Source organism: Moschus berezovskii, chromosome 27, assembly GCF_049115385.1.
Source record: "Moschus berezovskii isolate FMDL1 chromosome 27, NW_MosBer_1.0, whole genome shotgun sequence".
Lineage (NCBI taxonomy): Eukaryota > Metazoa > Chordata > Mammalia > Artiodactyla > Moschidae > Moschus > Moschus berezovskii.
Window position 1 is genome coordinate 29,108,469 of NC_142486.1, and position 27,400 is coordinate 29,135,868.

At 40.8% G+C, this 27,400-nt stretch overlaps 1 protein-coding gene across 7 annotated transcripts in view; it reads right to left on the minus strand.

Moving 5' to 3' along the window:
- MRTFB (myocardin related transcription factor B) overlaps positions 1 to 27,400 on the minus strand; it is a 295,702-nt gene that overhangs the window by 63,768 nt on the left and 204,534 nt on the right. The window contains exon 1 of one of the 7 annotated variants that reach the window (XM_055409527.2): positions 7,881 to 8,254. The exons of the other annotated variants lie outside the window; for them this stretch is intronic. Within the exon in view, the coding sequence (XP_055265502.2) occupies positions 7,881 to 8,001 (121 nt within the window). The 5' untranslated portion in view covers positions 8,002 to 8,254. Of the gene's footprint in view, positions 1 to 7,880; positions 8,255 to 27,400 lie in introns of those variants that run through there. 7 annotated transcript variants of the gene reach the window in all.

The following is a 27,400-nucleotide window of genomic DNA, read 5'->3' on the forward strand; positions in this document are numbered from 1 at the left end:
AGTATGCTGCAACTGCTGAAGCCTGTGCTCCCTGGAGCCCATGCTCTGCAAGAAGAGAAGCCACTGCAACGAGAAGCCTGCACATTGCAACTAGAGAGTAGCCTGTGCTCCAATACAACTAAAGAAAGCCCATGCACAGCAAGGCAGACCTGGTGCAGCCTAAACAAACAAATAAATAAAAAAGAAAGTTAGCCTTAGACTGCCTCAGATAGAAATACAGCCTTTCATCCACAAAGTCTACTGCACCCTGACGAAGTCCACTGGGGGTGAGGGGTGTGGGAGAAGAGGCAGGTGGTACAAATTGTGGAATTCTAAACTACTACCCCTTACTGGTAGGGAGGTCACAGTCAAGAAGGCAGCATTTACTCTCTATTAGAAATGAAAGAGCAAAAATGAAGTAAAAACTAAACATGCAAGCAGTCCAGGCTGATGCACTGTAGGTTTCCCGCATTAATCTGCAGCATGAGGTCAGGAAGACAATGTTTTCAACACTCAGCCTTGGAAATTTACAGGCACTTTGATAACTCTGTGGTTGGCTGCTGCTTCTGTTTCCATGGAAACAGGCTGCTAAAAATGGGGCATGTTTCTTTAAACTGATCATACCTTCACACAAATTCCCCTCTCCTTTTTGTCAAAAGTTGGAATGAATTTAAAGTATGCTTCTCATGCTATGACAACGGGATGTCAAGGCAGGGAACCTGGTACAGAATGGCAGGAACAACATTAGCCTGTGGCAGACATACAGAAAGATATTATATGTACCTATGTGCATTTAAAGAAATCTCACTTGGTTAAAAAGTAAAAATAAAGGACACAGTGGGAAAATGGAAGTATACCACAAATAACAGGCACTTCCAAAGTAAAATCATTTGCTTACCTGGTTATCACCAGCACTGTAAAGACACTTAAAAAAACTTGATTTTCCAGACAATTTTTAACCTGTATTACCATGCTTGTTCTGCACCTATTATGTGCCTAGATAAGATTCTTAACCCTCCATGGTTCCAAAAGAAAATAATGTTTATTTTTCTTATTTTGGGGGTAATCGAAGATTCTGTTTCCCTGCTACATTAGACTCTCAGTTTGCAGCTCTAGGCAGAGGTGCTGACAGCTGAGAGCTCTTTCCTAATCCCTCTAAAATGGGAAAATGTGCGCTGTACAAAAGATTCTGAAATGTCTTAGTGTAAATTTCTTAGGCAGCCTCTCTGAATAAAAAGACAATTAACAACAAAACAGGAAAACAGTAGGATATAATTTACCTCCAGTTTTCCCCAGAATAGTATGCACATGCTACTCTCTTGATCCTGGCTCAATATCTTGGTTTTTATTCCCATTTTGTGGATTCAGGAATGGGACACACACAAACATCACACACAGCTGAACAACGCTTGGACAACATGAGTTTGAACTATACAGGTCCATTTATGTGTGTTTTTTTTCAATATAGTACTTGTATTTTCATTTTACAGATCTTTAGTTAACTAACTGGTGGAGCAGGGGGTGTCTGTGTTCAGTTAGAGATGATATGTGGAATCAAAAGAATCAGGGATTGAGTCCTGCCTCCGCCTAAACTGTTTCAGTTCCTGCTCTGGGTTGACTCATTTATCAACTCCATTGTTTCTGAGGCAGAGATAGCAGTACTCCCATTTTTGACTGCGTGCAGCGGGGGTGGGGTGGGGGGGGCTCGCCATTCCTAACTCCCATGCTTTCAAGGGTTTACCTACCTGCCCCCCCCAACACACACACGCCAATTTGCCCACAAAAACAGAAGGAGAACAGAGAACTGTCACAAGTTGCGTGTGATCCTAATGTCACAGCAACTGCACATGATGATGCAGGTCAAAGGATGAGCTGCAGTTGTTCAGGCCAACGGGGTGGGCTGGGCTGGGGTGGGAGAGGCCTTCTGGGAGAACAGCTGTGGAGGAGGGAGAAGTCGGACAGAGGCGGGGCTCCACTTGCTGAAGGGACCAGAGTGTGGGCAGAGATCAGCGGGGCGGCGCTCTCCCTACTTGAGGAAAGAGTCCTGTTAAGATTCTGTTTGAGGAAAGGGACCTGGACAAAGGTGGGGGCTGCAGTGAAACACAGCTGTGGACAAACGAAGTATTTTTGAGGCAGGACTGACAGATTCAGCAACGAAATCTGGTGAGGAGGAGGTCAAGGAAGGTGTCAGGGATCCCTCCTATTCAGGTTCCCGCTGTAAGCTGATGAGGGGACAGAGGCGCTGCTGACCGAGACAAGAGACCCTGGAGGAAATGAGCCTCAGGAATGTTGATGAGTGAAGGCCCAAAGCACAAGAGAGACTCCTGGCACTTGGAGTCTTAGATCCTCACTCATTCGGACCTAAGCACACAGAGGTTTCTTCTGCTATCTCTTTTATGTGTGTGTGTGTGTGTGGCGGGGGGGCGGGGCGGGTATTTTAACTTCTATGTTATCACTCAGTTTCCTGCCTTCCAGGCTCTGAGCTCCTTGAACACCATAGCTTATAGAGGTTTATAACCTCTGCCATGATGTGAAGAAGCACTCAGATTTCTGCTAAATAAAATGATTTCCAATAAAAAGTTAAATTATATAATTTCATCTCACAGGTAGCATATACCCATTTTTAAAAGACACTGAATTACATCTGGGAAAAGGAATCTTTTATTTTTTCCCTCCATACCTCTATATTATTTGAATTTAAGAACCATATCTTACACTTCAAATTTAGTAAAAAAAAAAAATTAATTTAGTGATATCTCACTTGTACAACACTTTTAATTATGTAGAACACTGACAGAAAATGAAGAAAAAAGAAATTCCCCAAGAAGCAAAAATAGATGTTGCACAGTTCATGTGCTTTATTTCTAGAAGAAGGCTAGCTAGTATTCTCTATTTCACTTCCTATTTGTCTGCTTCTCCTAGTATGACAATAAATTTTAGTTGCATTAATAACAGAATCAGGATTCCACTATTACCTTTTATTTGTTGTTTATTTTTCAAGATTACAAGATTTTTTCGAATCAAAAAGGCAGAATGTGGCCGATGACAAAGATCAAATAATAAATAACGATTCGATGAATCTAGCAATGATCCAGATATCATTCTCTTTGTAGGCAAATGGTTTTATACATCTTACCAATGACTTAAGGCCCCAATGCCTTTCGTTCTGGGGTAGCCGTTAATTTATAACTGAATTTTAAATTATATCTGAAAGTAATAATTCTAACGATTACATTGTTTAAGAAGGCAGGGAGGGATATAATATTCTCCAAATACTTAATGCATAATAGTAAGAGAGGCAAGACACTGGAGGTGAGGTATAAAAATTATTCAAACAATGACACTATCTCTAGGAAACAGTATGATCTAACAGTGAAGACAGTACAGACACCTGTCACAGTAGCAGAAGGTGACATGCCATAAACAGATGCAGAGCAAGTCACTGGGAGGATATGATAGAGAAGAAATTAATTTTAGGTGACAGGTTCAGGTGACTTTCTTTAGGAAACGGCACAGGGATTGGGTTTTAAGACACTGTGAACCTGCAAAGCTGGGATGAGCAGTTTCCCAACAGAATTTCCAGCGGTGATGGAAATGGTTTATAAGCTGCACGGTTTTTAACCACATGTGGCAAATGAGTAGTTGAAATGTGGATAATGATTTTACTTCATTTTTAATGATTTTAAATTTAAAAGAGGCTCATGTACAGTGCAGGTACAGTATGTATAACTCCTGTCACTCAGAAAAGTTCTGGTGCTTTGATGAAGGTATTTGTTTACTCTGTTTTTCCTAGGCTGAACTACTCAGAATATCCCAAATGTGCTTTTTTTCCATGCACAGATCTCCTATAGCCATGCCCCAGTGCACCATCTTACTCCACTTCACTGTCTACAATGCAGTCTTCTACAAACCTCACATACTTTATCCCAGCTGCTATTCCCAGCCTGTGACGGAATAGGGAGTGTGGTTCCCTAAACCTGTAGCTCCCCACCTCAACATCCACAGTTGAGCCACACACTGAAAGCAGTCCAGATCCCTGGGTCACTTCTCAGAGGACCCCTGACTAGGAGAGCTGCCTAACCCGCCTGGGACCAGATTTCTAGCAAAAACTGCACTTTCACCAGTTAAAACAGTGAGCTTGGGGGCGTTTTTGTCAGAGCATGTAGTTTAGTCAAAGTAATTAATATACAAGCCAGTTTTCTTTTTTTGGTTATTTTATTTTCACCATTAGAAAGCTCTGTATATTGAACATCAATTTTTCCTCTTTCAATTAATTTAATACCATTTTGTCTTTGATAAATATGGGGTATCACTAGCTGGTAGCACTGGCATAATGATTCAGTATCTCGATAATGCTTCATATTAAGCCACTTATCTGAATTAAATCATCTCAATTTGACGTTCCCTCAAGTTTTGTGACTATTAATTTGTAAGTTGTCAAGTTAGTGATTTGTAACATCCTTTAGTTGTTAGAACCAGAAATTAAATTAAATCTCATCTACATTGAGCACTATTAGAAAATGTTCTGAACCTTTCATGGATAAACCAAAAGTTGATATTCCTTACTGCTGCTTTGAGAAAAGAAACTAGTCTAAGGAAAATGCCCTATTTTGAATCTGATCAGAATTTATGACATTCATTGCTATTTCTCACCTAAGGCAGAAAATAATTAGATTCTCCAACTATACCCATAGGTAGGTATTTATCAAAAAAGTTTATGTAAGCATTAACAAAACTGTGAGGAGATTTGCTTTATAATTCAAACAATTCTCTGATAACGTGGTGACAACTATTCACAGGCAGTTGACACTTGGAACATTTTTCTCATAAAGTTTCAACAGGTATTACTAAATTTTCTTGTTAATGTGTCACATAAACTTGGAAACCCCTGATTACCTGCTTTACCCCTTACAATAATTTCAGCTAATTAGCACTGTCAACTACAACAGGAATTCTAATATGTCCCCAATTAAGTAAGAGCTAGAGCAACTGCTTGAGAAGTAGAGCAGACTGCCCACCCCTTGCAGCAGACACTGTCACCCAGCTGTGGCTAGATGATTAGAACTGAATGGATCAAAATCCATCCTTCCTTCATTACCTGAAAACTTTTGATTCAGGCATTTAAAAAAATCCCAGAGGTTGTTCTTTCAAATAAATACAACCCAACTTTGCCAAAAACAAACATGAATACCAAATACGGTTCATGTGAAAGATAGTAAATATTTCAAATTAGTATCCCTCAACATGAGGCATAAACCATAAACGTAACTGATGGTCTGAAATTTGTCTTTGACAAGAGGGTATTGGACCTAATTAGCCTCCAGGGCATTTTAGTGTTTGAACACTGCTGCCATATTAGTCAACTTTCATGGATTCATAAAACTGATGCATGATCCAGGACCTAGAAGCAGACGAAACTCAGCAGCGGCCTGTTGCCCAAGTCTGACAAGCTGACTGGTGGTGCTCATCTCTGATAGTGACTGTGACACACTGAAATCCAGGGGTTCAAATCTGCACAGGAATCTAGCCATTTTCATACAAAGCCAGGTAAACAGAAGCTTTCTGCATAATTCCTCCTAGTTTTTTCTGTTCTACTTAAATTTAGGTCTAATCCTCTTTCGGTATCACTACCTTTGAGGTAACAGATCACCTCTGATATCTAATTTTTTTTGTTTGGTTGTTATTTTTGCCCTCCGCCCTATCTCTAGCAAAAAATAAGCAGAAGTACAGTCTGTTAAGATAGAAAGTAAAGCATAGTCAGTGCAGCTGTGGTGAGACAGATTCATTTTATCATCCAATCATTTCTGTGGAGTGTTTAAAAACATGAAAGTTCTCCTCCCGTTTACCTCTTTAAACCGATGAATTTACATGAAAATAATAGACTGGTATACTGCAGTCCATGGGGTCGCAAAGAGTTGGCTGTGACTGGGCGACTGAACAACAATAGATATAAACACTTCTCTACTTTGTCAATATATACAGGATTTTAAAAATTAAATTTTAAATAGAAGGGAAAGGCAACAAAGGGTTAAAAAATAAGAAGAGGGATGGTTACTCTGGCATTAAACTGGGCATCTCATAAAAACACTACCAGGTAGGTACTGTTTATCTTCATTGTTCAAAGGTGGAAACAAAGGCTCAGAGCAGTGAACTTGTCCAGGGTAGAAAATGGGATTTTCTCCCAAGTATATCCCACTTTAGGGTCTGTGCTCTCGCTCTGTGACATTATACTGTGGTACATGTACCAATTTGTATAAATTTAAAGCATGTTCACAGTGGTTAGGGAAAGAATTGGTGCATCTCAAGGCAATTTTGTTGTTCCTGTTGATAACTCTCCTACCCTGTTTTTATATTTTTAATTCTTTCTTTCTATGCTCCTTATCATACTGCTATTGTGACCTCTTTTTATTTCTCCAATTCCATTTTCCTCTACTTTCCCAGTTTTTCAAGTAGCATAAAAATGGTTAAAAACGTATGGTGCTAATAGGAGCTTAACACTAGAACTTGACTTATATGATACATAAATAATCCCTTTTTTAAGTTAATGATTTTAAAAATGTAGGTTCCCCTCAGTGAAGACACTAGAATGTGTCCTAAAAACTCCACTGGTATCGATTTTATGAGAAATCTACAAGACAATTTCCAGCCAGGAGCAGAGGCAACCCCATTGTCTGGTTCCTGGCAACAGCTATTTATACTTCATTGTGTGTCGTCTGTTTCCATCTAGATGTTTTTTTTCCCTACCAGTACCCAAAAGAAGTTCAACTCCAATAAGAAACAACCACTGTTTCTTATTGTCTTTTAAATACGCAATAATCTATCATCATATTCTCATATTCTAAATGTGTGAAAAAGAGAAAGGAGGAATATCATTTTGAAAGAAGCTTAAACTGCAGCTGGGGAAGATAACTACATTTACTGTTTGGGTCTCCAGAAGATGAGGAAGAGCCAGTGGAAAGGTGAGAGGGTGGCTGATGGCAGGAGCTGAAGGCAGATAAAACGAAGAGAGGTTATTGTGGGAGTTTTTTCCTCCTGAAGAACACTAGAAACAAATTTCAAACTAAACAAGCTTTGAGGGGGGTGATTTTCAAATCTCAGATTCAGGAAAAACTTATTCTCAGAAGATTCTGAATCTCTTGGCCCTCGGTCTCCAGCTGCCAACAGTAAAGCAAACTGGGCACTGGTCTTGCCACACTGGTGTGCCAGGACACAGGACAGCAATGCCCAGACCTTTGGACATTTTCTTAATCAGGGAGGTACCTGTGCAGTGGCCGCTAACAATAACTGACAGCATTCATAAGCATATTCTATGCTTCGTTAAAAAAAACCACAAGACTACGCACTGTGCTTTAAAAAAAAAAAAAAGGATGCAATGTGCATTATAACCAAATAAACCAATTATTTAAAGATATAACTAAGAAAGAGTTTGCTACTTTTCTGGTTTTAAACAATAAAAGTCATACACATGTTAACTGGAAACAAAACAAAACAAAACCATTTTCCTGGAATTATATGTTTTGTCAACCTAAAAGGAGCAGGGTTCTGAGTAAGACCGAAAAGGAAATGGCCTCTCCTAAAGTGGGGGTGAGGGGCACAGAAAAATGGAAGAACATGAGAAAATAGACAAAATGAACCTGGAAGCATCTTACTGAAATGAGGACTGGCTTCTTAAGTCCCCTTACTGTATTACTGCCAAATCCCTAGAGTTCCATCAGTTAATGAATCTTCAGAAAGAGGTACCGAGAACAGCATTACGCTTTCATTTCAAAGAACTTAGAGCGTATAAGGTACATGAGTGGACAGAGGGCAGACACACGGCGTGAGAAGGAGACACACACGCTCAGCCTGGTTCACGGGAGGGTAAATGTGGCAGATTTGCCCCTGTTCACAGACAGACTGACCTTCCTTGAGACTTTTCTGGTGGCTCCCTTCAAGGCATTCCTTTTCTTTGAGTGGCTCGAAATCGCCAGCAGTTAAAATCTCCGGGAAGCCCTGTTGCTGCTTCTTGGAGCTATCGATCATGGTGAGAGGCTCCTGGAGACAGGCAGCATCCAGCAGAGGAAAAGCTCAATCTGCTGACCAGCAGAGGCCGGCACTGGGAATCCTCTGGTCCCCGCTGGGTGCCGGCCGCCGGCCACCTCCTCACAATACCCCGATCCCTGGGCAGTTATATCTTTAAGCAGCTGAAGGCAGCCGTTACCCTTTCGTTCCCAGCTTGACCTGCAAATCCACTCCTGCTGCTGGAAGCCCGAAACTCTCTCCCACGTTGGGAGGCAGAGCCACGGAGGCACGATGCTGAAATCCCACCCCTTTTCCCAGCCAGCCCCCTTTCCCTTGCCATTCCAGCCTCCCCCGCACCCGGGACTTCAATCTGCAGTTTGATGGTCCGCATCATCTGACAAACACTGACTCAAGCAGTTAAAAATAAATCCCCTAGTTGTTAAAAGAGAAGACTTTGCTGATACCTAAGAAGACAAATTGCTGCCTGTGGTCTCTCTCCGGCTCTCTATAAACACAGCCGCAGGCTGTGGAAATACTTTCTATCAGCCAGCCAAGCACATTCATTACTCATTAAGTTCTCCAGCTAAACAAACGGTGGTCTAGGGCATCCGAAGGAAGAGGGTCTTATCGCAGCAGAGGCACCACAGTGAATAAACATGCGCCTAGCATATCTGGATAAAAACAGAGGCATGTCACCACCAACTGCTCTCGTGGGGTGCTTTCTCCGCGTCCGGCTCTCCAGGCACAGCCACTGCCGGTGCTCCCTGTCACAGGGAAATGCCCGTAACTGCAGCTTTCTGCCTTCGCCAATGCAGACCCAGGCGGCAGTTTTCCTTTGTGCCACTAGTCGGCTGAGAGAGTTAACATCGCCATGATTGTGGGAAGGAAAAATCTCCTCCCCTGTATTGAAGGCAGACACGGAGAGCTTCTAGTTCATAACGTATTCCACCAGCGACCAGACAAGTTTAATTTCACACGAGCTATCAACCCCTCTCCCCCGGGTCACTGGCTTCCACTAGGCACAGGGATGCTGCCTGAGGGAAATCTACAGGTAAGGCAACTCCAGACAAAGTCAAAATGCCTGCTTTTACACACACCAAACACCTATCTATCCAGAGGTGGAGCCAACAGAATCTCATTTTCACGGTTTGAAGTCAGCTCCTATGAAAAGAGCTCCCATAAAACCCAGTAGAAATTTTAAGAGCAGGAGACTCAGTCCTCTTCCATGAGCCATCTGTTTTTGTTTTGTTCACTTTTTAAGTAATCAACATCTAACAGTGTCTGGATAGTAGGAGGGAGTTCTCAACAAATACTTGTTGCATGACTGAGTGAATGAATGAAAGCAGAAGATCATATTCAGGGCTCTTCTGGTAAAACTCAAGAGTTCTGAAGAAGTCCTAGATCAGTGACCAAGAATCATTAATTTCTAGATGAACAACTACATGCTGTTTAAAGGAAGCATATCTTCTCTTTAAAAGAAACCACACACATACACTTTGTGCATATGACATGACCCCTTTCTGGCAAAAAGAAAGGCTTACATTTTTACAGCCTGGAAAAATCAATATTCTCTTCCTCATTTAACAGAGATGGGGACTGGATCAAGATTCTTTCCTTTGTCCCTGGTTCCAAGGCTCGCGTGCCCTAAATCTGTGCTGTTCCAGAAAGATAGCTATCTATCCTTCTTCAGCGTCTCTCGAGAATGGGATTACACAACACATGGCATGCTTCTTGTCAACTGAAATTCCTTCTGAGGCAATTTAAGCCCATCGTTGGTAGTCTAAACCCCTGCAGGAACAAACGGGTGAGTTTAACACACTTTTCAAAAATGCCCTCAAATGCTCTGCTACTATTTCTGATGCTAAGGCCTCCATTCTTCTAAATTAACTAATTTTTTTTTTCAGTCGCTCAGTCGTGTCCGACTCTCTGCGACCCCATGAATCACAGCACGCCAGGCCTCTCTGTCCATCACCAACTCCCGGAGTTCACTCAAACTCATGTCCATCGAGTCGGTGATGCCATCCAGCCATCTCATTCTCTGTCGTCCCCTTCTCCTCCCGCCCCCAACCTTTCCCAGCATCAGAGTCTTTTCCAGTGAGTCAACTCGTCGCATGAGGTGGCCAAAGTATTGCAGTTTCAGCTTTAGCATCAGTCCTTCCAATGAACACCCAGGATTGATCTCCTCTAGAATGGACTGGTTGGATCTCCGTGCAGTCCAAGGGACTCTCAAGAGTCTTCTCCAGCACCACAGTTCAAAAGCATCAATTCTTCGGCGATCAGCCTTCTTCATAGTCCAACTCTCACATCCATACATGACCACGGGAAAAACCATAGCCTTGACTAGACGGACCTTGGTTGGCAAAGTAATGTCTCTGTTTTTTAATATACTGTCTAGGTTGGTCATAACTTTCCTTCCAAGGAGTAAGCGTCTTTTAATTTCATGGCTGCAATCAGCATCTGCAGTGATTTTGGAGCCCCCCAAAATAAAGTCTGACACTGTCTCCACTGTTTTTACATCTATTTCCCATGAAGTGATGGGACCAGATGCCATGATCTTTGCTTTTTGAATGTTGAGCTTCAAGCCAACCTTTTCACTCTCCTCTTTCACTTTCATCAAGAGGCTTTTGAGTTCCTCTTCACTTTCTGCCATAAGGGTAGTGTCATCTGCATATCTGAGGTGATTGCTATTTCTCCCGGCAATCTTAATTCCAGCTTGTGCTTCTTCCAGCCCAGCATTTCTCATGATGTACTCTGCATATAAGTTAAATAAGCAGGGTGACAATATACAGCCTTGACGTACTCCTTTTCCTATTTGGAACTAGTCTGTTGTTCCATGTACAGTTCTGACTGTTGCTTCCTGACCTGCATACAGGTTTCTCAAGAGGCAGGTCAGGTGGTCTGGGATTCCCATCTCTTTCAGAATTTTCCACAGTTTATTGTGACCCACACAGTCAAAGGCTTTGGCATAGTCAATGAAGCAGAAATAGATGTTTTTCTGGAACTCTCTTGCTTTCTCCATGATCCAGCGGATGTTGGCAATTTGATCTCTGGTGCCTCTGCCTTTTCTAAAACCTGCTTGAACATCTGGAAGTTCATGGTTCACATACCTGGCTTGGACTATTTTGAGCATGACTTTACTAGCGTGTGAGATGAGTGAGCATTCTTTAGCATTGCCTTTCTTTGGGATTGGAATGAAGACTGACCTCTTCCAGTCCTGTGGCCACTGCTGAGTTTTCCAAATTTGCTGGCATATTGAGTGCAGCACTTTCACAGCATCATCTTTCAAGATTTGAAATAGCTCAACTGGAATTCCATCACCTCCACTAGCTTTGTTCGTAGTGATGCTTTCTAAGGCCCACTTGACTTCACATTCCAAGATGTCTGGCTCCAGGTCAGTGATCACGTTATCATGACTATCTTGGTCGTGAAGATCTTTTTTGTACAGTTCTTCTGTGTATTCTTGCCACCTCTTCTTAATATCTTCTGCTTCTGTTAGGCCCATACCATTTCTGTCCTTTATCGAGCCCATCTTTGCATGAAATGTTCCCTTGGAATCCCTAATTTTCTTGAAGAGACCTCTTGTTTTTCCTATTCTGTTTTTTTCCTCTATTTCTTTGCACTGATCACTGAGGAAGGCTTTCTTATCTCTCCTTGCTATTCTTTCGAACTCTGCATTCAGATGCTTTTATCTTTCCTTTTCTCCTTTGCTTTTCGCTTCTCTTCTTTTCACAGCTATTTGTAAGGCCTCCTCAGACAGCCATTTTGCTTTTTTGCATTTCTTTTCCATGGGGATGGTCTTGGTCCCTGTCTCCTATACAATGTCACGAACCTCTGTCCAGAGTTCATCAGGCACTCTATCTATAATTACTAAACTAACTAATTTAACCTTTAAAGGAGTAAGAAAAAAAAAACCAACATATTTTTTGCAGACATTCTTTGGGCCAGTTCACAGAAGGTTTTGCAAAGATTATCTCATTTAACCTCCAATAGTCCTTTGCGATCACTATGATTAATTGTACATTCTAGACATTTTATAGACCAAGACCAAAGTCCTGTAAGCTTGTAAGCAGCAGATCTGAAATTCAACCAACACCGGCACTACAGTGCCTGCTGTCTTCTAAAACATGCTCTGTTTCTAGGCTTTAGTTTGATCTTGGGACAGGTTTAACAGCAGAGACCATTACTGGTTATTGCCTTCGAGTAATTCTACTCCTGGTGAGGGAGAAGGCAACATAATCATACTAGAGTGCTTTGATGAATCAATTTAACTTCTCCTGAAATAATAACAGCAGCCAACTTTGTTTAGTGCTAACAATGAGCCACAGTCTAAGTGCTCATCATATATTATCACATTCATTCTGTTGACATACCTGTGATTTCAATGTTGGTATCCTAATTTACAGGCTTTCCAGGTGGCTCAGTGGTAAAGAACCTGTCTGCCAATGCAGGAGACACAGATTTGAGTCCTGGGTCAGGAAGACCCCCTGGAAGAAGGAAATGGCAACCCACTCCAGTATTCTTGCCTGGAGAATCCCATGGACAGAGGAGCCTGGTGGGCTACAGTCCATGGGGTTGCAGAGTTAGACACGACTGAATGCGCATGCATATACATCGATCCCAATTTACAGATGTGAAAACTGAGGTCTAGAAAAATCAAATATTTTGTCAGAGCACGTATCTTGTAAGTGATGGCCACAGTTCCAAACAGGCAGCGTTGCAGGGCCCACATTCTTAACTGCTTTACCAAAGCAAGGAACAACAAAAACAATAACCCCAGCACGCTCTTTTCAGGTTTGCTGCTTTTAAAACTGTACTCAGCGGTGTTTTTGGCCCCAGGTTTAGAAGCCTGAGTAGATTCGAAGCTCCATTGGCCATTTAAAAATTCTTTATTGGCCATGTTAGTGTGTGTATTTAGTATGTTAATATGGAAAACAGTCTTAAGGATCCTCTGCAAGCTTATTATTTTTTATCTGATAAAAAGATCTCAAAATAAGGAAATATTTTCTGGCTGTAGATTTGTACTAAAAGTCTTGCCTCTGTAGTTTTGAAAGGGAATAATAATTTCTCTAGTGGTGAACAGGCCTGAAAGGACATTTATTTTGCTATCTTAAAAAGTCTTAAATAATTTCAAATTCAAAGAGCCCTATTTCCATGAACCATCTGCGAGAAGACTCTGACACAATACCTCTTTACCCTATGTGCTCTGGTTTGTAATTCCTACAAACAAGGCTAACTCTCCAATGGAACTACAATATGACCGTCAATATCAGGAAATTAACGCCAACGTGTCACTGCCACCTACAGACTCCATTCACATTCTGCCGGTTGTCAGGACATCCTCTATAGTAGAAGAACCCAAACATCCAAACCAGGATCACATCCAGCACAGAGTTTGAGCCTCTTTAGTTTTCTTCCGTCTTCAACAGTTCTTCAGTCTTTCTCGATATTTCTTTCATTGACTTTTGAAGATTACAGGGTGGTTACTTGGAAGAGTTACTCTCAGTTTTAGTTCTTTTGATGTATCTTCAAGATTAGATACAAGTCATAACAGGAATATTTTTGGCAGGAATACCATAGAAGCAGTGTGTTCTTTCCATCCCATTAGGTGGTAGGGGACAAATTCAGTTTCTCTCATAGCTGATGGTGTTTATCTTGACTGATTTGTTAAAATGGCACTGGCCAGCTTTCTTCACTGCAAAATTCATTTTTCTCTTGGTAATTAATTATTTCATGGGGCTGAGTTATTTATTACTAACATGACTGCCAAATGATAGTTTTGAAAATTCTATCATTCCTTCTACATTTATCAGTGGTACATCCTATTGTAAGAAAAAATTCTCTTTATTCAGTTTACGTTATCTATTTATAACAGTAAGGACTTGGCTATTCAAATTTCATTCAATGGGTTATAAAATGTTCCAATCATTCCTTATTTTGATGCTCAAATAATTTCAGATTTGGCCCATGGGAATCTGCTTGAGCTGGCTTCAGTTTCTTCCTGTTCTGAACTCATTGTTCTTTGAGCACTTTCTTACTTTTTGGCATTAAGATGTTCCAAGCTCACCTTTTACTTTTCCTGCTCTGCTGAGAAACCAAGGTGTGAATTCTGGGTGTGCTCAATGCTATTTGGGTGTCACTATTCCCACGCCTTTTCTGAGTCAGACGTAGGATATATGTCTGAGTTTATGTGCATCTGTGCGCGTAAGCACAAATGTATTTATGTGTCTCACTATTAACAGATGTAAATATAGACCTATATTTATTTATATATATTGAAAACCATGAGTTCACCCCAATGCCTCCACTTCCCATCCAACCCCACCGGGTCATGCTCAGTTTGTTTTCTGTATTTGTAGGGTCCTCCTCCTATAGTGCGAATCTTGTCCCATGGGTCTCTGCCACCCCACTCATGGATACCCCATTCACCCCATTATTCTCATGACTGTGGCCAAACCCTAGGGATGTATGTCTCCCCGCCCACAGGCTCTGAAGCCCTGCACCAGACCTCTGCTCCCACTCCCACAGGGCAGCTGCCTTGTTCAGCCCCACTTAATGTCTTTCTGATTGAATCAGGGCTGGTGAGAGGAAGGAGACTTGCTTTCCCGCCCGGTAAGAAGACCACAGTTGTCACGTGGACTGCTTTCCAATACATCTGCCCTGTTCTTTACTAAATGTGCTACATCATCAGCATGTGGCACTTGGCTCTATTGTCACGAGTGGCATTTAACTTCAAATGATAAGTGACTTAATTCACTTTGGCTATGATAAATCTGCTTCCACAGTGTTTGCGTCTATACTCAAAAGAGTTGTTTTAGTATGAAAGAGAATATCATAAATCAAGTCAATTTTCCCACTACCCCAAGCATAGATATTTAATAAGCGTGAGAAAAGCTGTATGGCTTGAGACTAGGAACAATCCAAGAAAGGCTTCCGGGAATCAGAACAGAAACAAACGTGGCTCAAGGGACCTACACAAAAACTTGGCAGAGTCAACGTACGCTTATAAAACTGCTGACGAAAAAGACCATCAGTGTGATGATGCTATGCTTCAATAAGGAAAAACCTGAGGATGTTAACGTTCCACCAACGTAAAACACATTCAAAAGTAATGAGTGAAGTAATCAGCAGCAGAATGCAAGGAGACCGCTAAAGACTGCGTGTACTTCTGCAGCATTCTGGGCCCCGGGACTGAGGAGGATGCTCTTGTCTTTTTGTCTTCCACCTCCTGGTGCTTTGGAACAGGTACGCAGGGGGCCATTCACTGAATCAAATGCGGGCACTCTGGGGCTTCTTTCGCACAATCTGAGCACAGGATCATGACATTTGTAGAGACGTAATCAGTCAGGTTGGAACCATTTAAAAGGGGAGGAAAAGTTTCAGTCCAGATGACACCTAAGTTTTTTTCCCTCAAGATGCCATATTTTCAGTGAAACGCATATACGATCCCTAATTTTCTCCTTTTTAACATTATAAATACCACAATAAAATATCACATTTTAGATGATTATTAAATGGTAAATCCCAATGATTTCATAATTAAGCCCAAGTAGATAATCCTGATAACTTAAAATATTTTTTGTAAACAGGATAGTTAAGAGTGCTGTCTGTGAAATCAGGCAACATATCTTAAAAGTTATTCATTTTTACCACTGTTTAAATCCATGGACACTGTATCCACTGCATACACAAAGAGATTATAGAAATGACTGTTCACAAGGATACATTTTTCTCACATTTCCAAGATAATAAGATTTTGAAAGAATATCAGTGATTTGAAGAACTAAGTATTGTGGCATAACTGAACACTGCAACAGGGCCAAACAGCTTAATAATCACTGGGTTTCTCATCTGGGCCTATCATACTCTTCCACCCCAGAATGCAGCCAGGACGGGCACGGATGGCACTTCCCTCCTGTGTTTACTTTATCCTCTCTGAAGATGTGGCCAGGTTTGTCAGGACTGGAACTGTACCAGTAACACTTTGCTGACTAACATCTGCTTAAGCTGAGAGGAGAGAACTTCCTCTGGGGCAGGGCAACTGGCGGGGAGAAGGGGTTTCCTTGCTCTTTCCAGGTGAGTCTTCACGGGACAGTGGCACCATCAAATGGCAGTATTCTGACTGCATCTCAGAGACTGGGGCCCTTTGCCTCCTCCTGCCCAAATCCTCTGTAGGGATAATCAAGAGAGGACAGGATATACTTTATCAGATTTAAGAAAGTCATCCAAATTCTTTCTCTACTTCTAAGCCTGAGGGTTACTTTATAAACATACAAACACAGACAACTAGCTGAAGATTTACAACCAAGAGCGTTCCTTAGGTTGTATTTCTTCAAAGCAGACTTCCTTAAATTCTGAGTTATGGAATATAAGGGAGAATGAAATGACGACAGCTTTGGAGGTTTAGCAGAGATGGAAGGGAGGAGTGAGAACTTAAGAGGATCAAGTCCTAGTGAAGACTGGATGGCATGTCACCCAGTTATGACCTGTGTGAGGCCGAGGTCAGTGCCTGTAACAAAGAAACTAATTACCATAGTGTTGCTATATCTTTTCTACATTTTAGCTCCTGACCCCTTTAAATATAACTTTTCCTAAACACCTTTCCTTGAATTTTAATACCACAGATTCAATGTATATATTTATGTGCTCTATGTATATCTGTACATTAGTGAAAATTGCTTAGTCGTGTCCAACTCTTTGTGATGCCATGGCCTACCCAGTCTATGGAATTCTCTAGGCCAGAATACTGGAGTGGGTAGCTTTTCCCTTCTCCAAGGGATCTTCCCAACCCAGGGGCTGAACCCAAGTCTCCCATATTGCAGGTGGATTCTTTAGCAGCTGAGCCACAAGGGAAGCCCAAGAATATTGGAGTGGGTAGCCTATCCCTTTTCCAACGGATCTTCCCAACCCAGGAATCGAACTGGGGTCTCCTGCATTGCAGGTGGATTCTTTACCAACTGAGCTATCAGGGAAGCCCCTGTATATTATACATTATCTGTACATTATATATTAAAAAATACTTTTTTTGCCCATCTTCCAAGAACCATTTTTCACTCCTGTTGAGAATGCTTAATGTATGAGAAGGAAAACCAGTATTTCCTTTTTGTTGAGGAAAAAAACAGTAAGACAATAAGAATGAACTGTGTGCAGGAAACCCTCAATGAGAAAATAACGAATGTTCACCATCTGTGATAATGGTTTTTAGATCACAAGTAAATTTAGCAGGACTTTGAGGGTTTTTATGACCCTCAGCAGCTCTAAGAAAAACACATATTGATATCTGGTTTATTAAAAAAAAGTGCAGTTCAGCTATGAAATGATGTGTTTTCAAGTTGCTCTGCTCGTGAACACATATCCGTAATCCTGGTTTCCTCACTCCAACATTCTTTTTTACCAGAAGTGAAAGCTTGTGGGTTTTTTCTTTTTACTAAATTTACGTGTGATTTTTCAGAGGCATGTATTAAGAAAAATTGGTAATTTGATTTTAGGAGGAGGATAAGATCACAGATGGATTTTATGAAGGTTAGAGGCAGGATGGTTTTGGGGAAGGAACATGACTTCAGGGTTAAACAAAATTTGGCTGTTGAAATCTGCGAGATCTTAGGAAAGTGGTAACATCATTGTGCTGGGGTTGCTTCATCCATAGAAGTGCATTAACGATGATAACAGCAGCAGCTGTTTTCTGTGATTATAAAAATCAGGGGGAAATGCATATAAAATTCCTAGGACAGACACAATAGTTAGTTGCCAAATGGTGGAGTCTTTGGGGGCTCACTTACGGAATCATCTCCTTTGTCTGCTTCCCCCACGGCTCCCTGTCTGCTAAGTGTGGGGTTTCTCCAGCAAAAAGACACACACACTCACACACACAGACACACACACACCCCAGCAAACCACCCCCCACCCCGGCCCCACACACCCCAGCAACCAACACACCACATTTTGTTTTCCAACCCCACCCTCTGAGGCTGCAGCAGGGTGCAGATAAAGTTCATCATTTTTTGGTTTGGCACTTAATACCTTCTGGTGTCCTTCCACTACTTGAGATTTCATGTATTAGATTAAATTTGAAAGGTTTTTATACACGCAGTGAACACTGTTGATACTTTTCCACTTAACTGGAATAATGAAATAGAAAACCCACTCCAGGTGACTAATCACAGCCAAGTCGTGAGCTCTGAGAAGTGGGTAGAACAAACCCTAGGACATACTTTTAGGAATCCAAGTTGTCTTCCTGGACGAGTCCTTTGTGGATGGAAAATGTAAAAATTTCGTGTTTTCATTTTGTTAAGCCTGAGAAAAGAATCAAGTGTTGCCATGTAAGAATGAAAAGTAAAGAGAGCTGGACCTTGTGGTGATGACATGGTCAGGCCTAGAGAAGGCAAAATGGTGGCAGCCTGCAGTGGTCTGAACAGAGGAATGGGGGAGATGTGGGTTGCCGTGGGAGTAGGCAGTGCAGGCTCCCAGCTCCTGTCAGGGTGCTGTGGCACCGCGGTCACATGTCCAGCAGCAGTCACATTTACGCAAAAATGCACGTGTCACAGTAAATTAATACTGATTTGAATTTAATTAGCTTTGCAGATTTCTGTAAATAACATACAGAAGCATTCTTGTTTTGTAGCTGTGCAAGTGCTAAGCACAAGGAGTTTTATGCTTCTTTTGCAGTAGAACCTAATTCTGCAACACTACACTAGTAAAAATTAAGTCATCTACTAAGTGTTCTTAAAGGGTCAGTACATTTCTTAAGTTTGTGAACCGCTGCTTCACCATGTAACTCAAATGGGGAGAAGGGGCCCACGTTCTTCCATAGCATTATCCTGAGGTGAGAATGAAGCATCTGTCTTTGTTTACCTAATCTGACTGGGGATCCTATTTTGCCATCTTGGGAGTCATGATAAAAGGCGGTGATGACATCAAGAAGGGCTCAAGAAATTAAGGAAGCAGGAGGACTCTCCAAATTCAATATAAAACTATGCCATGCCCTCACGCCTGCTCCAAGATGTTCCCTTTATCTCTTATTGACTCTGAATTGTCTGCGCCACTATTCCAGAGCATCTGCATTTTCCTCAAGGCCATGCTACCTAACTACCCTTACACCTTTGTCAGCAAGTAACTTGGGCTACTAGATTTATGAATATTACGGGCTTCAGACATATGCTGCACTCCACCTTACCACTCCCATCCCACCTTCTGTCTTTGAGGAAAAAGCAGTCTTTTTTCTAGCAGAGGAGAAACCAGACACTTTATTTAGGATTTCATTTCTCTCCCACCTACTTACAAAACTGTGATCAGCAAATGGAACTTCTCTTTGACGATCTGTTGTGTCCACTGAGACTGCACTGGCATCACCCATCAATGCGACACACCCACCACTGCATGAGGAACACCTCGGATTTAGGCAATTCTTGCTTTCTAAATGGCAGATCCTAAATGAGTTTTCCTTCGGCAGCTAAAACACCCTTGATGTTAAGATTATATGCTATACTCAGAATGAAATCATCTCTAATTTTATAAGACAGGCTGTTCTGGAAAAACAAAGATTTTTCTTTTTTTAGGACAAGCAATGGGCTTAGCCTAGACCTCACCTAAGTCTAGCTCCAAACAATGCACTTAAAAACCAATGCTTGCTGTCTCACTCATCTGCACAGTCCCAGTGCCTGGCTCACTGACTGCTCCATTGATGCTGCTTGGATAAATAAAAGAATGTCACTCAACTGACCCACATTCATCCACGCCTCTCCCTACCAACCTAATTCAGCCTCCACTTCCTAGCTTGGCATTCAAAGCCATCACCCCTTTGTTTCTCACTTTCCTAAGTAGCATTATTAACCCTGAACACGCTCCTATGCTTCAGCTAAATCAAACTGCTTATACCTCAACAGGCTCTGAGTTTTCCTTGTCTTTGCTCAAGATTTTCCGTCTGAAATTCTCTTTCTGACATCTGCCCATGGAAACTGTACCCAAGCAGGAACTAACTCCAGTGTTAATCTCTTTCAGAAGCTTTTCAGGATGTCTCTCAACACCACCAGAGTCATATCTGAACACTCATGATACCTGTCATGGGAGGACTCAGCCATGATGTTGGTCACTCTTGTTTGTGTGTCATTTACTGTGCAGCGAAGCACTGCATTTCCACATGGTGCTAAGCACTTCACCTACCCCCAACTCAGTTTACTCTTTCCAATAACTCTAGCTACTACTGTCTCTTTTTTATACTGGGGCATGGAAAGGTGAAGTAACCTGTCCAGCTACAAAGCTTGCATGGAGTAGAGGAGAGATCTGTAACCTAGGCAATACATGTGCAGACTACTAGCTTTTCTCAGTGAGGTCTGCAAGAGAATTAAGCCCTAATGCACAAAGGCATCCACTGTATAAAACTAACTTCTCTCCTATGTGTCTAAAATGGTATGAGTTATGTCATCCTTGGGATAACTGAGAAAATACTCACTCTAATCACATCTGTAGGGATTAATTTTCTCACATAAACTTGGCTGAAAACAAATTTTTTTAAGCCAAAAATTTTTTTAATTAGAAAAGTAAAAACTGTTCCACAGGTCTTAATCCTTGACAATCAAGTGTATTCATGAACAGCAAGTATCTCCATGTAAACAGTTCTGGTTGGAAAAGCCAGAGGGAACTCCTCTGGGGAAGTGGGTGCTCCTCTGTTCTTTCTCTCAGCATGTCTGGATGCTCTTCCCATACTTGATACCCCTTGCCCCATTTTAGTAAACTTTACCGTCTTTAAAAGCTCCAACTGGATCTCATTCATCTTTTTGTTTCCTGTGAGATCTATCCCAGTATTTAAACCCCGTTCATATGGTCACATTTCTCTTTAATTCTTACACTCAGTAGTCCAGGCTAGTTGACAGCATCTTCCTTACAGGAAACTGACAACTGAAACTACCTGTTATATGTTTTTGGTTGTGTCTGACAGAAATTTAAAAATCAAGATTACTGAGGTATAAAGATAGTAAGATACATCCAATGAAAGTGTTTAATTTGATGAGTTTTTATAGAGGTGAAACCATGGTCCCATTTGAGGTACAGAACACTGTCATCATTTCCAAAAATTTCCTCTTGTGCCTTTGCAGTACATCCTTCTGCTTCAGGTAATCACTGATCTGCTTTCTATCACTATGGGATAGTTTGTATTTCCAGAATTACAAGAAAATGAAATCTTACACTATGTGGTCTCCTGTGTTTGAGTTCTTACACTAAGCATAACAATTCTGAGAGTCATCCACGGTGCCGCATACATCAGCAGTTGGTTCCTCTCCATTACCGAGCGATAATTTACTGTATGGCTAGACTACATTTTGTTTATCCATTCATCAGTCAGTGGACATCTGGGTAGTTTTCAGCTTTGAGATACTACGAATAATTCTGTCATGAACATTTTTTAAATAAATCTTTGTGTAGGTAATTATTCTCCTTTCATTTGAATAAAGGCTTGGTCAATTTAGTAGGTGTATGCTTAGCTTTCAAACCTATGGTTTCTTCAACAGAACTTTATTCATAGCTTTATCTGTAATAGTTAGAAATTGCAAATAACCATCAATACATAGGTAAATGAATAAGTAAGTTTTGGTGTATCCATACAATGGAATACTAACCATCAATAAAAAAGAACAACAACAATATGGATAAATTTCAAAATTACTAGGTTCAAGGAAAGAAGACAGACAAAAAAAGAACACATGTATACATGATTCCATTTACAAAAAAAATTCTAGAAAATGAAAACTAATCTATAGAGGCAAAAAAGCAAATCAGTGGTTGCCTGAAGACTGTAGCGGAAAGAAGAAAGATTACAAAGTGGCAAGAGGAAGTTTTTAAGGGTGATTAAAATGCTGTCCTGATTACAGTGAAATGAAAATTTCTCAAGTTGAATACTTTCAGTTCAGTTCAGTTCAGTCACTCAGTCGTGTCCAACTCTTTGCGACCCCATGAATCACAGCACGCCAGGCCTCCCTGTCCATCGCCAACTCCCAGAGTCCACTCAAACTCATTTCCATCGAGTCGGTGATGCCAAAGTTGAATACTTTAAATCTGTGCAATTTATTGTATTTAGTTATACTTCAATAAATTTGTTGTTGTTATTTTATAAAGGCAATGGCACTTGTGAAAACAGACAAATTCCTTTATGTAACACAATAACTCTGAAACAGTCTACTATTTACAAAATTGTAATGCAATAGAAGATTATTTACCTGGGTGTCTGAACTCTGAAAACAACTGAACATCAGACTTACCCTAGAGAATCTTAAAACAAAACAAAAACCCAACAAACCAATAAAATAAATAAGTCTCATGTATACTAACTGTATACCTTACACACGTGTTGCTGGTGTGACCTGGTGCACTGTGATGGGCCCACAGGATTTTGGGGGACTGAGGGGTGTTACAGATGAAGATGGTGAAGTGGGAAAGGTCCTGAACACAGAAAATATAAAACTCAAGTAAAAAACATTTTATGTGACAAAGAAGGACATCTTTTAATGCTAAAAGCCATGATCAACAAACAATGAGACGATAATGACTGTGACTACGTATAATATAAAACAAACATAACTACTGTTATAAAATAAAAAGGACAGGAGATGCAATGTGACACAGACAAAAACATACAAATAACAGGAGACTTTAATCTCCCAACCTCAGTAAAACACAGATTAGGCAGACAAAAAATAAGTAAGGATATATAAGGCCAAACAGCATAATCAGTAAGATCTCACTGCTATATAGTGAACTTCACACCCCAATGACAGTGAAGACACCTTCACAGAACACATGGACTGTTCAAAAAACAAGCACATACTAGGACACAGGAAAACTTCAGTGAGTTCCCTAACATGAAAAATATTATAAACAACATTCTGATGTCAATGTAATAATGCTAAAAATTATTCATAAAGTAAAAAACTAAAAAGGCTTATCAACCTGGAAATTAATAACATCTTCTAATTAAATCACAGAAAAGCAGAAAATCACAAAATGAAATGAGGTTTTTTTTTTAAAAAGGATAGTTCTTTGGATATGGTCAGAAACAATAGCAAACATTTAAAGCAGTGAGCAGAGAAAACTTCAAATCCATAAATCATAGTATCAATACAAATTAAGGAATGAAAATAAATTATGTGCCTTAGAGAAGAAAAAAAAAAAGACTAAAGAAAACAAAGAACGGAACCCTAGTGACCCATGAGATGATATTATAAGGTTATGTGCAGCTGGAGTTTCAGTAGGGCAGACATAGAATGAGGCAGAAAACATAACTGCAAATATAACACTTGAAAATTTCCCAAATCTGATGAAATACATACATTTACAGATTTAAGAAACCTGGCAAACTCCAAGTAAGATGAATTCAAACGCATACAGAAATCAATAGCGTTCAGATATATAAACAAGTGGATAGAGACCATAATAGTAGAGAAAACTTCATTAATGATAGCAAAAAGACAAAAACTCTGAAGTTAGCTTAATAAGCAATTTGCAAAAGTTAGAAAAAAAAACCTATACGTAGGCTTGAACACATAGAGAGTCCTTGTTCATGGATAAGATAACACCACATCGTAAAAATGTTTGCTTTCACTAAGTAAATTTACACATTTAATGCAATTCCAATGAAAATATCAAAAGGCTTTTTAATGGAGCTAGACAAGTTGATACTTAAGTACTGGAAAAAATGTAAAAACACCCAGGGTGAACTGGGAAAACATACACACACAAATGCCACATAGAGGAGGGAGAAAGAGTCTGATTAGATAAAAATAAACTCCAAGAAGATCAGGAATGAAAATGCTAAAACAAAACAACAACAACAAAAAACAACTCCTGAACACTTACTCTTGGAAGGAAAGTTATGACCAACCTAGATAGTATATTAAAAAGCAGAGACATTACTTTGCCAACCAAGGTCCGTCTAGTCAAGGCTATGGTTTTTCCCGTGGTCATGTATGGATGTGAGAGTTGGACTGTGAAGAAAGCTGATTGCCGAAGAATTGATGCTTTTGAACTGTGGTGCTGGAGAAGACTCTTGAGAGTCCCTTGGACTGCAAGGAGATCCAACCAGTCCATTCTAAAGGAGATCAATCCTGGGTGTTCATTGGAAGGGCTTATGCTAAAGCTGAAACTGCAATACTTTGGCCACCTCATGCGACGAGTTGACTCACTGGAAAAGACTCTGATGCTGGGAGGAATTGGGGGCGGGAGGAGAAAGGGATGACAGAGAATGAGGTGGCTGGATGGCATCACGGACTCGATGGACATGAGTTTGAGTGAACTCCGGGAGTTGGTGATGGACAGGGAGGCCTGGCGTGCAGTGATTCACGGGGTCGCAAAGAGTCGGACATAACTGAGTGACTGAACTGAACTGAGTACTTTAAATATTGATGACCCTCAAAGTTTTCTATGACCTTGTATACAAATGCAATAAAAAGAAAAGTGATAAATTTTGGCCATGTGCAAAACAAAACAAAAATACTGAAGAGGAAGGGCTCATTGCTTCAATACTTCAACTCTTTAAAAATTAAAAAGTTTAAAAACCTGACAGAGAAATAAACAGAAAATTCACATTCTTCTAAAAAAAAAAGCTTCTGAAATGACTGTTACACACATGAAAAGATGTTCAAACTTACTTATAATTAGAGAAATGCAATTAAAATTACATCAAAATACCAGATGGCAAAAAAGTATGACAACACATTCTGTGGGTGTGGCTGTGGGGAAATAAACATTCTCACACGTTGTTAATTGGAATGGAAACTGGTACAGCCCTTTGAAAGAGGAATTTAGCAATATCTAGCAACAACAAAACTACAAAAGCATTTACCTTTGACTCAGCAATTCCATATCTAGGAATTTACCTTAATTATATACCTCCAACATTATAAAATGGTAGCTGAGGGGCCATGTTATTTATTTGAAATACAGTTGACTGCACTTATTGTGTTTGTATTTAAATTCGGGTGTTTCCTCATCCTTGTAGATTTTATTCTTTTGAGTATGTGATATATTAACAAAGTTCTGAATGTCAAAACTATACCAAAAGCAATGTTCTCAGAAATGTGCTGCTGCCTGCTTCTCTCTCCCATCCCAGTGTCATCCCCTAAATCTTTCTATCCTTTGTCCTCAACCACGAAAGGTGATTAATCTCATTAGGTTCTAGTTTACCCTTCATTTTTTTCTCTCCTGAATCACCTATAAGTATGCTGCTGCTGCTGCTAAGTCACTTCAGTTGTGTGCGACCCTCTGTGACCCCATGGACAGCAGCCCACCAGGCTCCTCCATCCCTGGGATTCTCCAGGCAAGAACACTGGAGTGGGTTGCCATTTCCTTCTCCAGAGCTATAAGTATACATTTTATTATTTTCCCTTCTCTTTTAAATAAGAAGTAACACTGTTTCTTTGTTTGCTTCCCCCCCCCCCCCCCCCCACTTAACAAACTCTGAAGACCTCCTGGTATCAGTTCACGGAGCTCTTCCTTGGTCCTTTTTACGGCTGTGTCGTATTCATGGTGTGGATGTACCATATTCAGCCATTCTCCTGTGTATGGGCATTTAAATTGTTTCCAGTCTTGGGCAGTTACAAACAAATTGCTGTAGTAAATAACGTCTGGCATATGGGCTTCCCTGGTGTCTCAGTTGGTAGAGAATCCACCTGCAATGTGGGAGACCTGGGTACAATCCCTGGGTTGAAGGAAAATCCCCTGGAGAAAGAAATGGCTATGCACTCCAGTATTCTGGCCTGGAGAATTCCATGGACTGTATAGTCCACGGGGTCACATAGTTTTGACTTTACTTCAGTTGCTCAGTCGTGTCTGACTCTTTGCGACCCCATGGACTCTGCAGCACGCCAGGCCTCCCTGTCCATCACCAACTCCTGGAGTTGACTCAAACTCATATCCATTGAGTCAGTGATGCCATCCAAGCATCTCATCCTCTATCATCCCCTTTTCCTCCTGCCTTCAATCTTTCCCAGCATCAGGGTCTTTTCAAATGAATCAGGTCTTCACATCAGTTGGCCAAAGTGTTGGAGTTTCAGCTTCAACATCAGTCCTTTCAATGAACACCCAGGACTGATCTCCTTTAGGATGGACTGGTTGGATCTCCGTGCAGTCCAAGGGACTCTCAAGAATCTTCTCCAGCACCACAGTTCAAAAGCATCAATTCTTCGGCGCTCAGCTTGCTTTATAGTCCAACTCTCACATCCATACACGATCACTGGTAAAACCATAGCCTCGACTAGATGGATCTTTGTTGGCAAAGTAATGTCTCTGCTTTTTAATATGCTATCTAGGTTGGTCATAACTTTCCTTCCAAGGAGTAAGCGTCTTTTAATTTCATGGCTGCAGTCACCATCTGCAGTGATTTTGGAGCCCAGAAAAATAAAGTCTGACACTGTTTCCACTGTTTCTCCATCTATTTGCCATGAAGTGGTGGGACCAGATGTCATGATCTTAGTTTTCTGGATGTTGAGCTTTAAGCCAACTTTTTCACTCTCCTCTTTCACTTTCATCAGGAGGCTCTTTAGTTCTTCACTTTCTGCCATAAGGGTGGTGTCACCTGCAAATCTGAGGTTACTGATATTTCTCCCAGCAATCTTGATTCCAGCTTGTGCTTCTTCCAGCCCAGCGTTTCTCATGATGTACTCTGCATATAAGTTAAATAAGTAGGGTGACAATATACAGCCTTGATATACACCTTTTCCTATTTGGAACCAGTCTGTTGTTCCATGTCTGGTTTGTACTGTTGCTTCCTGACCTGCATATAGGTTTCTCAAGAGGCAGGTCCGGTGGTCTGATATTCCCATCTCTTTCAGAATGTTCCACAGTTTATTGTGATCCATGCAGTCAAAGGCTTTGGCATAGTCAATAAAGCAGACATATATGTTTTTCTGTTTGTTAATATATCACATACTCAAAAAAGTAAATTAATGAAATCTGCAAGGATGAGGAACACCCAAATTTGAATACGAACACAATAAATGCACTCAACTATATTTTGAGTAAATAACATGGGCCCTTACCTCACCTCCTCCCATGGGCACAACAAAATTACAAACAAAATTACTATTTACCAATTACAACTATTTAGAGTATCTATCCATGACAATGACCTAAAGAAGCAAAAAGATCTTCAACAACTAAAGATACAAAGAAGGAAACATAAGTAGGAGAGGTGGAGATGAGGTATAGTCAAGACTCACACCCCTGGGGAGGTGACCCACAAACAAGAGGATAATCACAAAAAAGAGGTTCTCTGCCTGGAGTAATGAATCTGTGCTGTTTCCTAGCCTGGGGGTTCTGCATTGGGAAGAAGAGACCCCAGAACATTTGGCTTTGAAGGAAAAACAGTGACTTTACTCTCAAAGAGTGTACAAAATCTCACACATTCCGAGATCCAGGGCAGAAACAGGAATTTCAA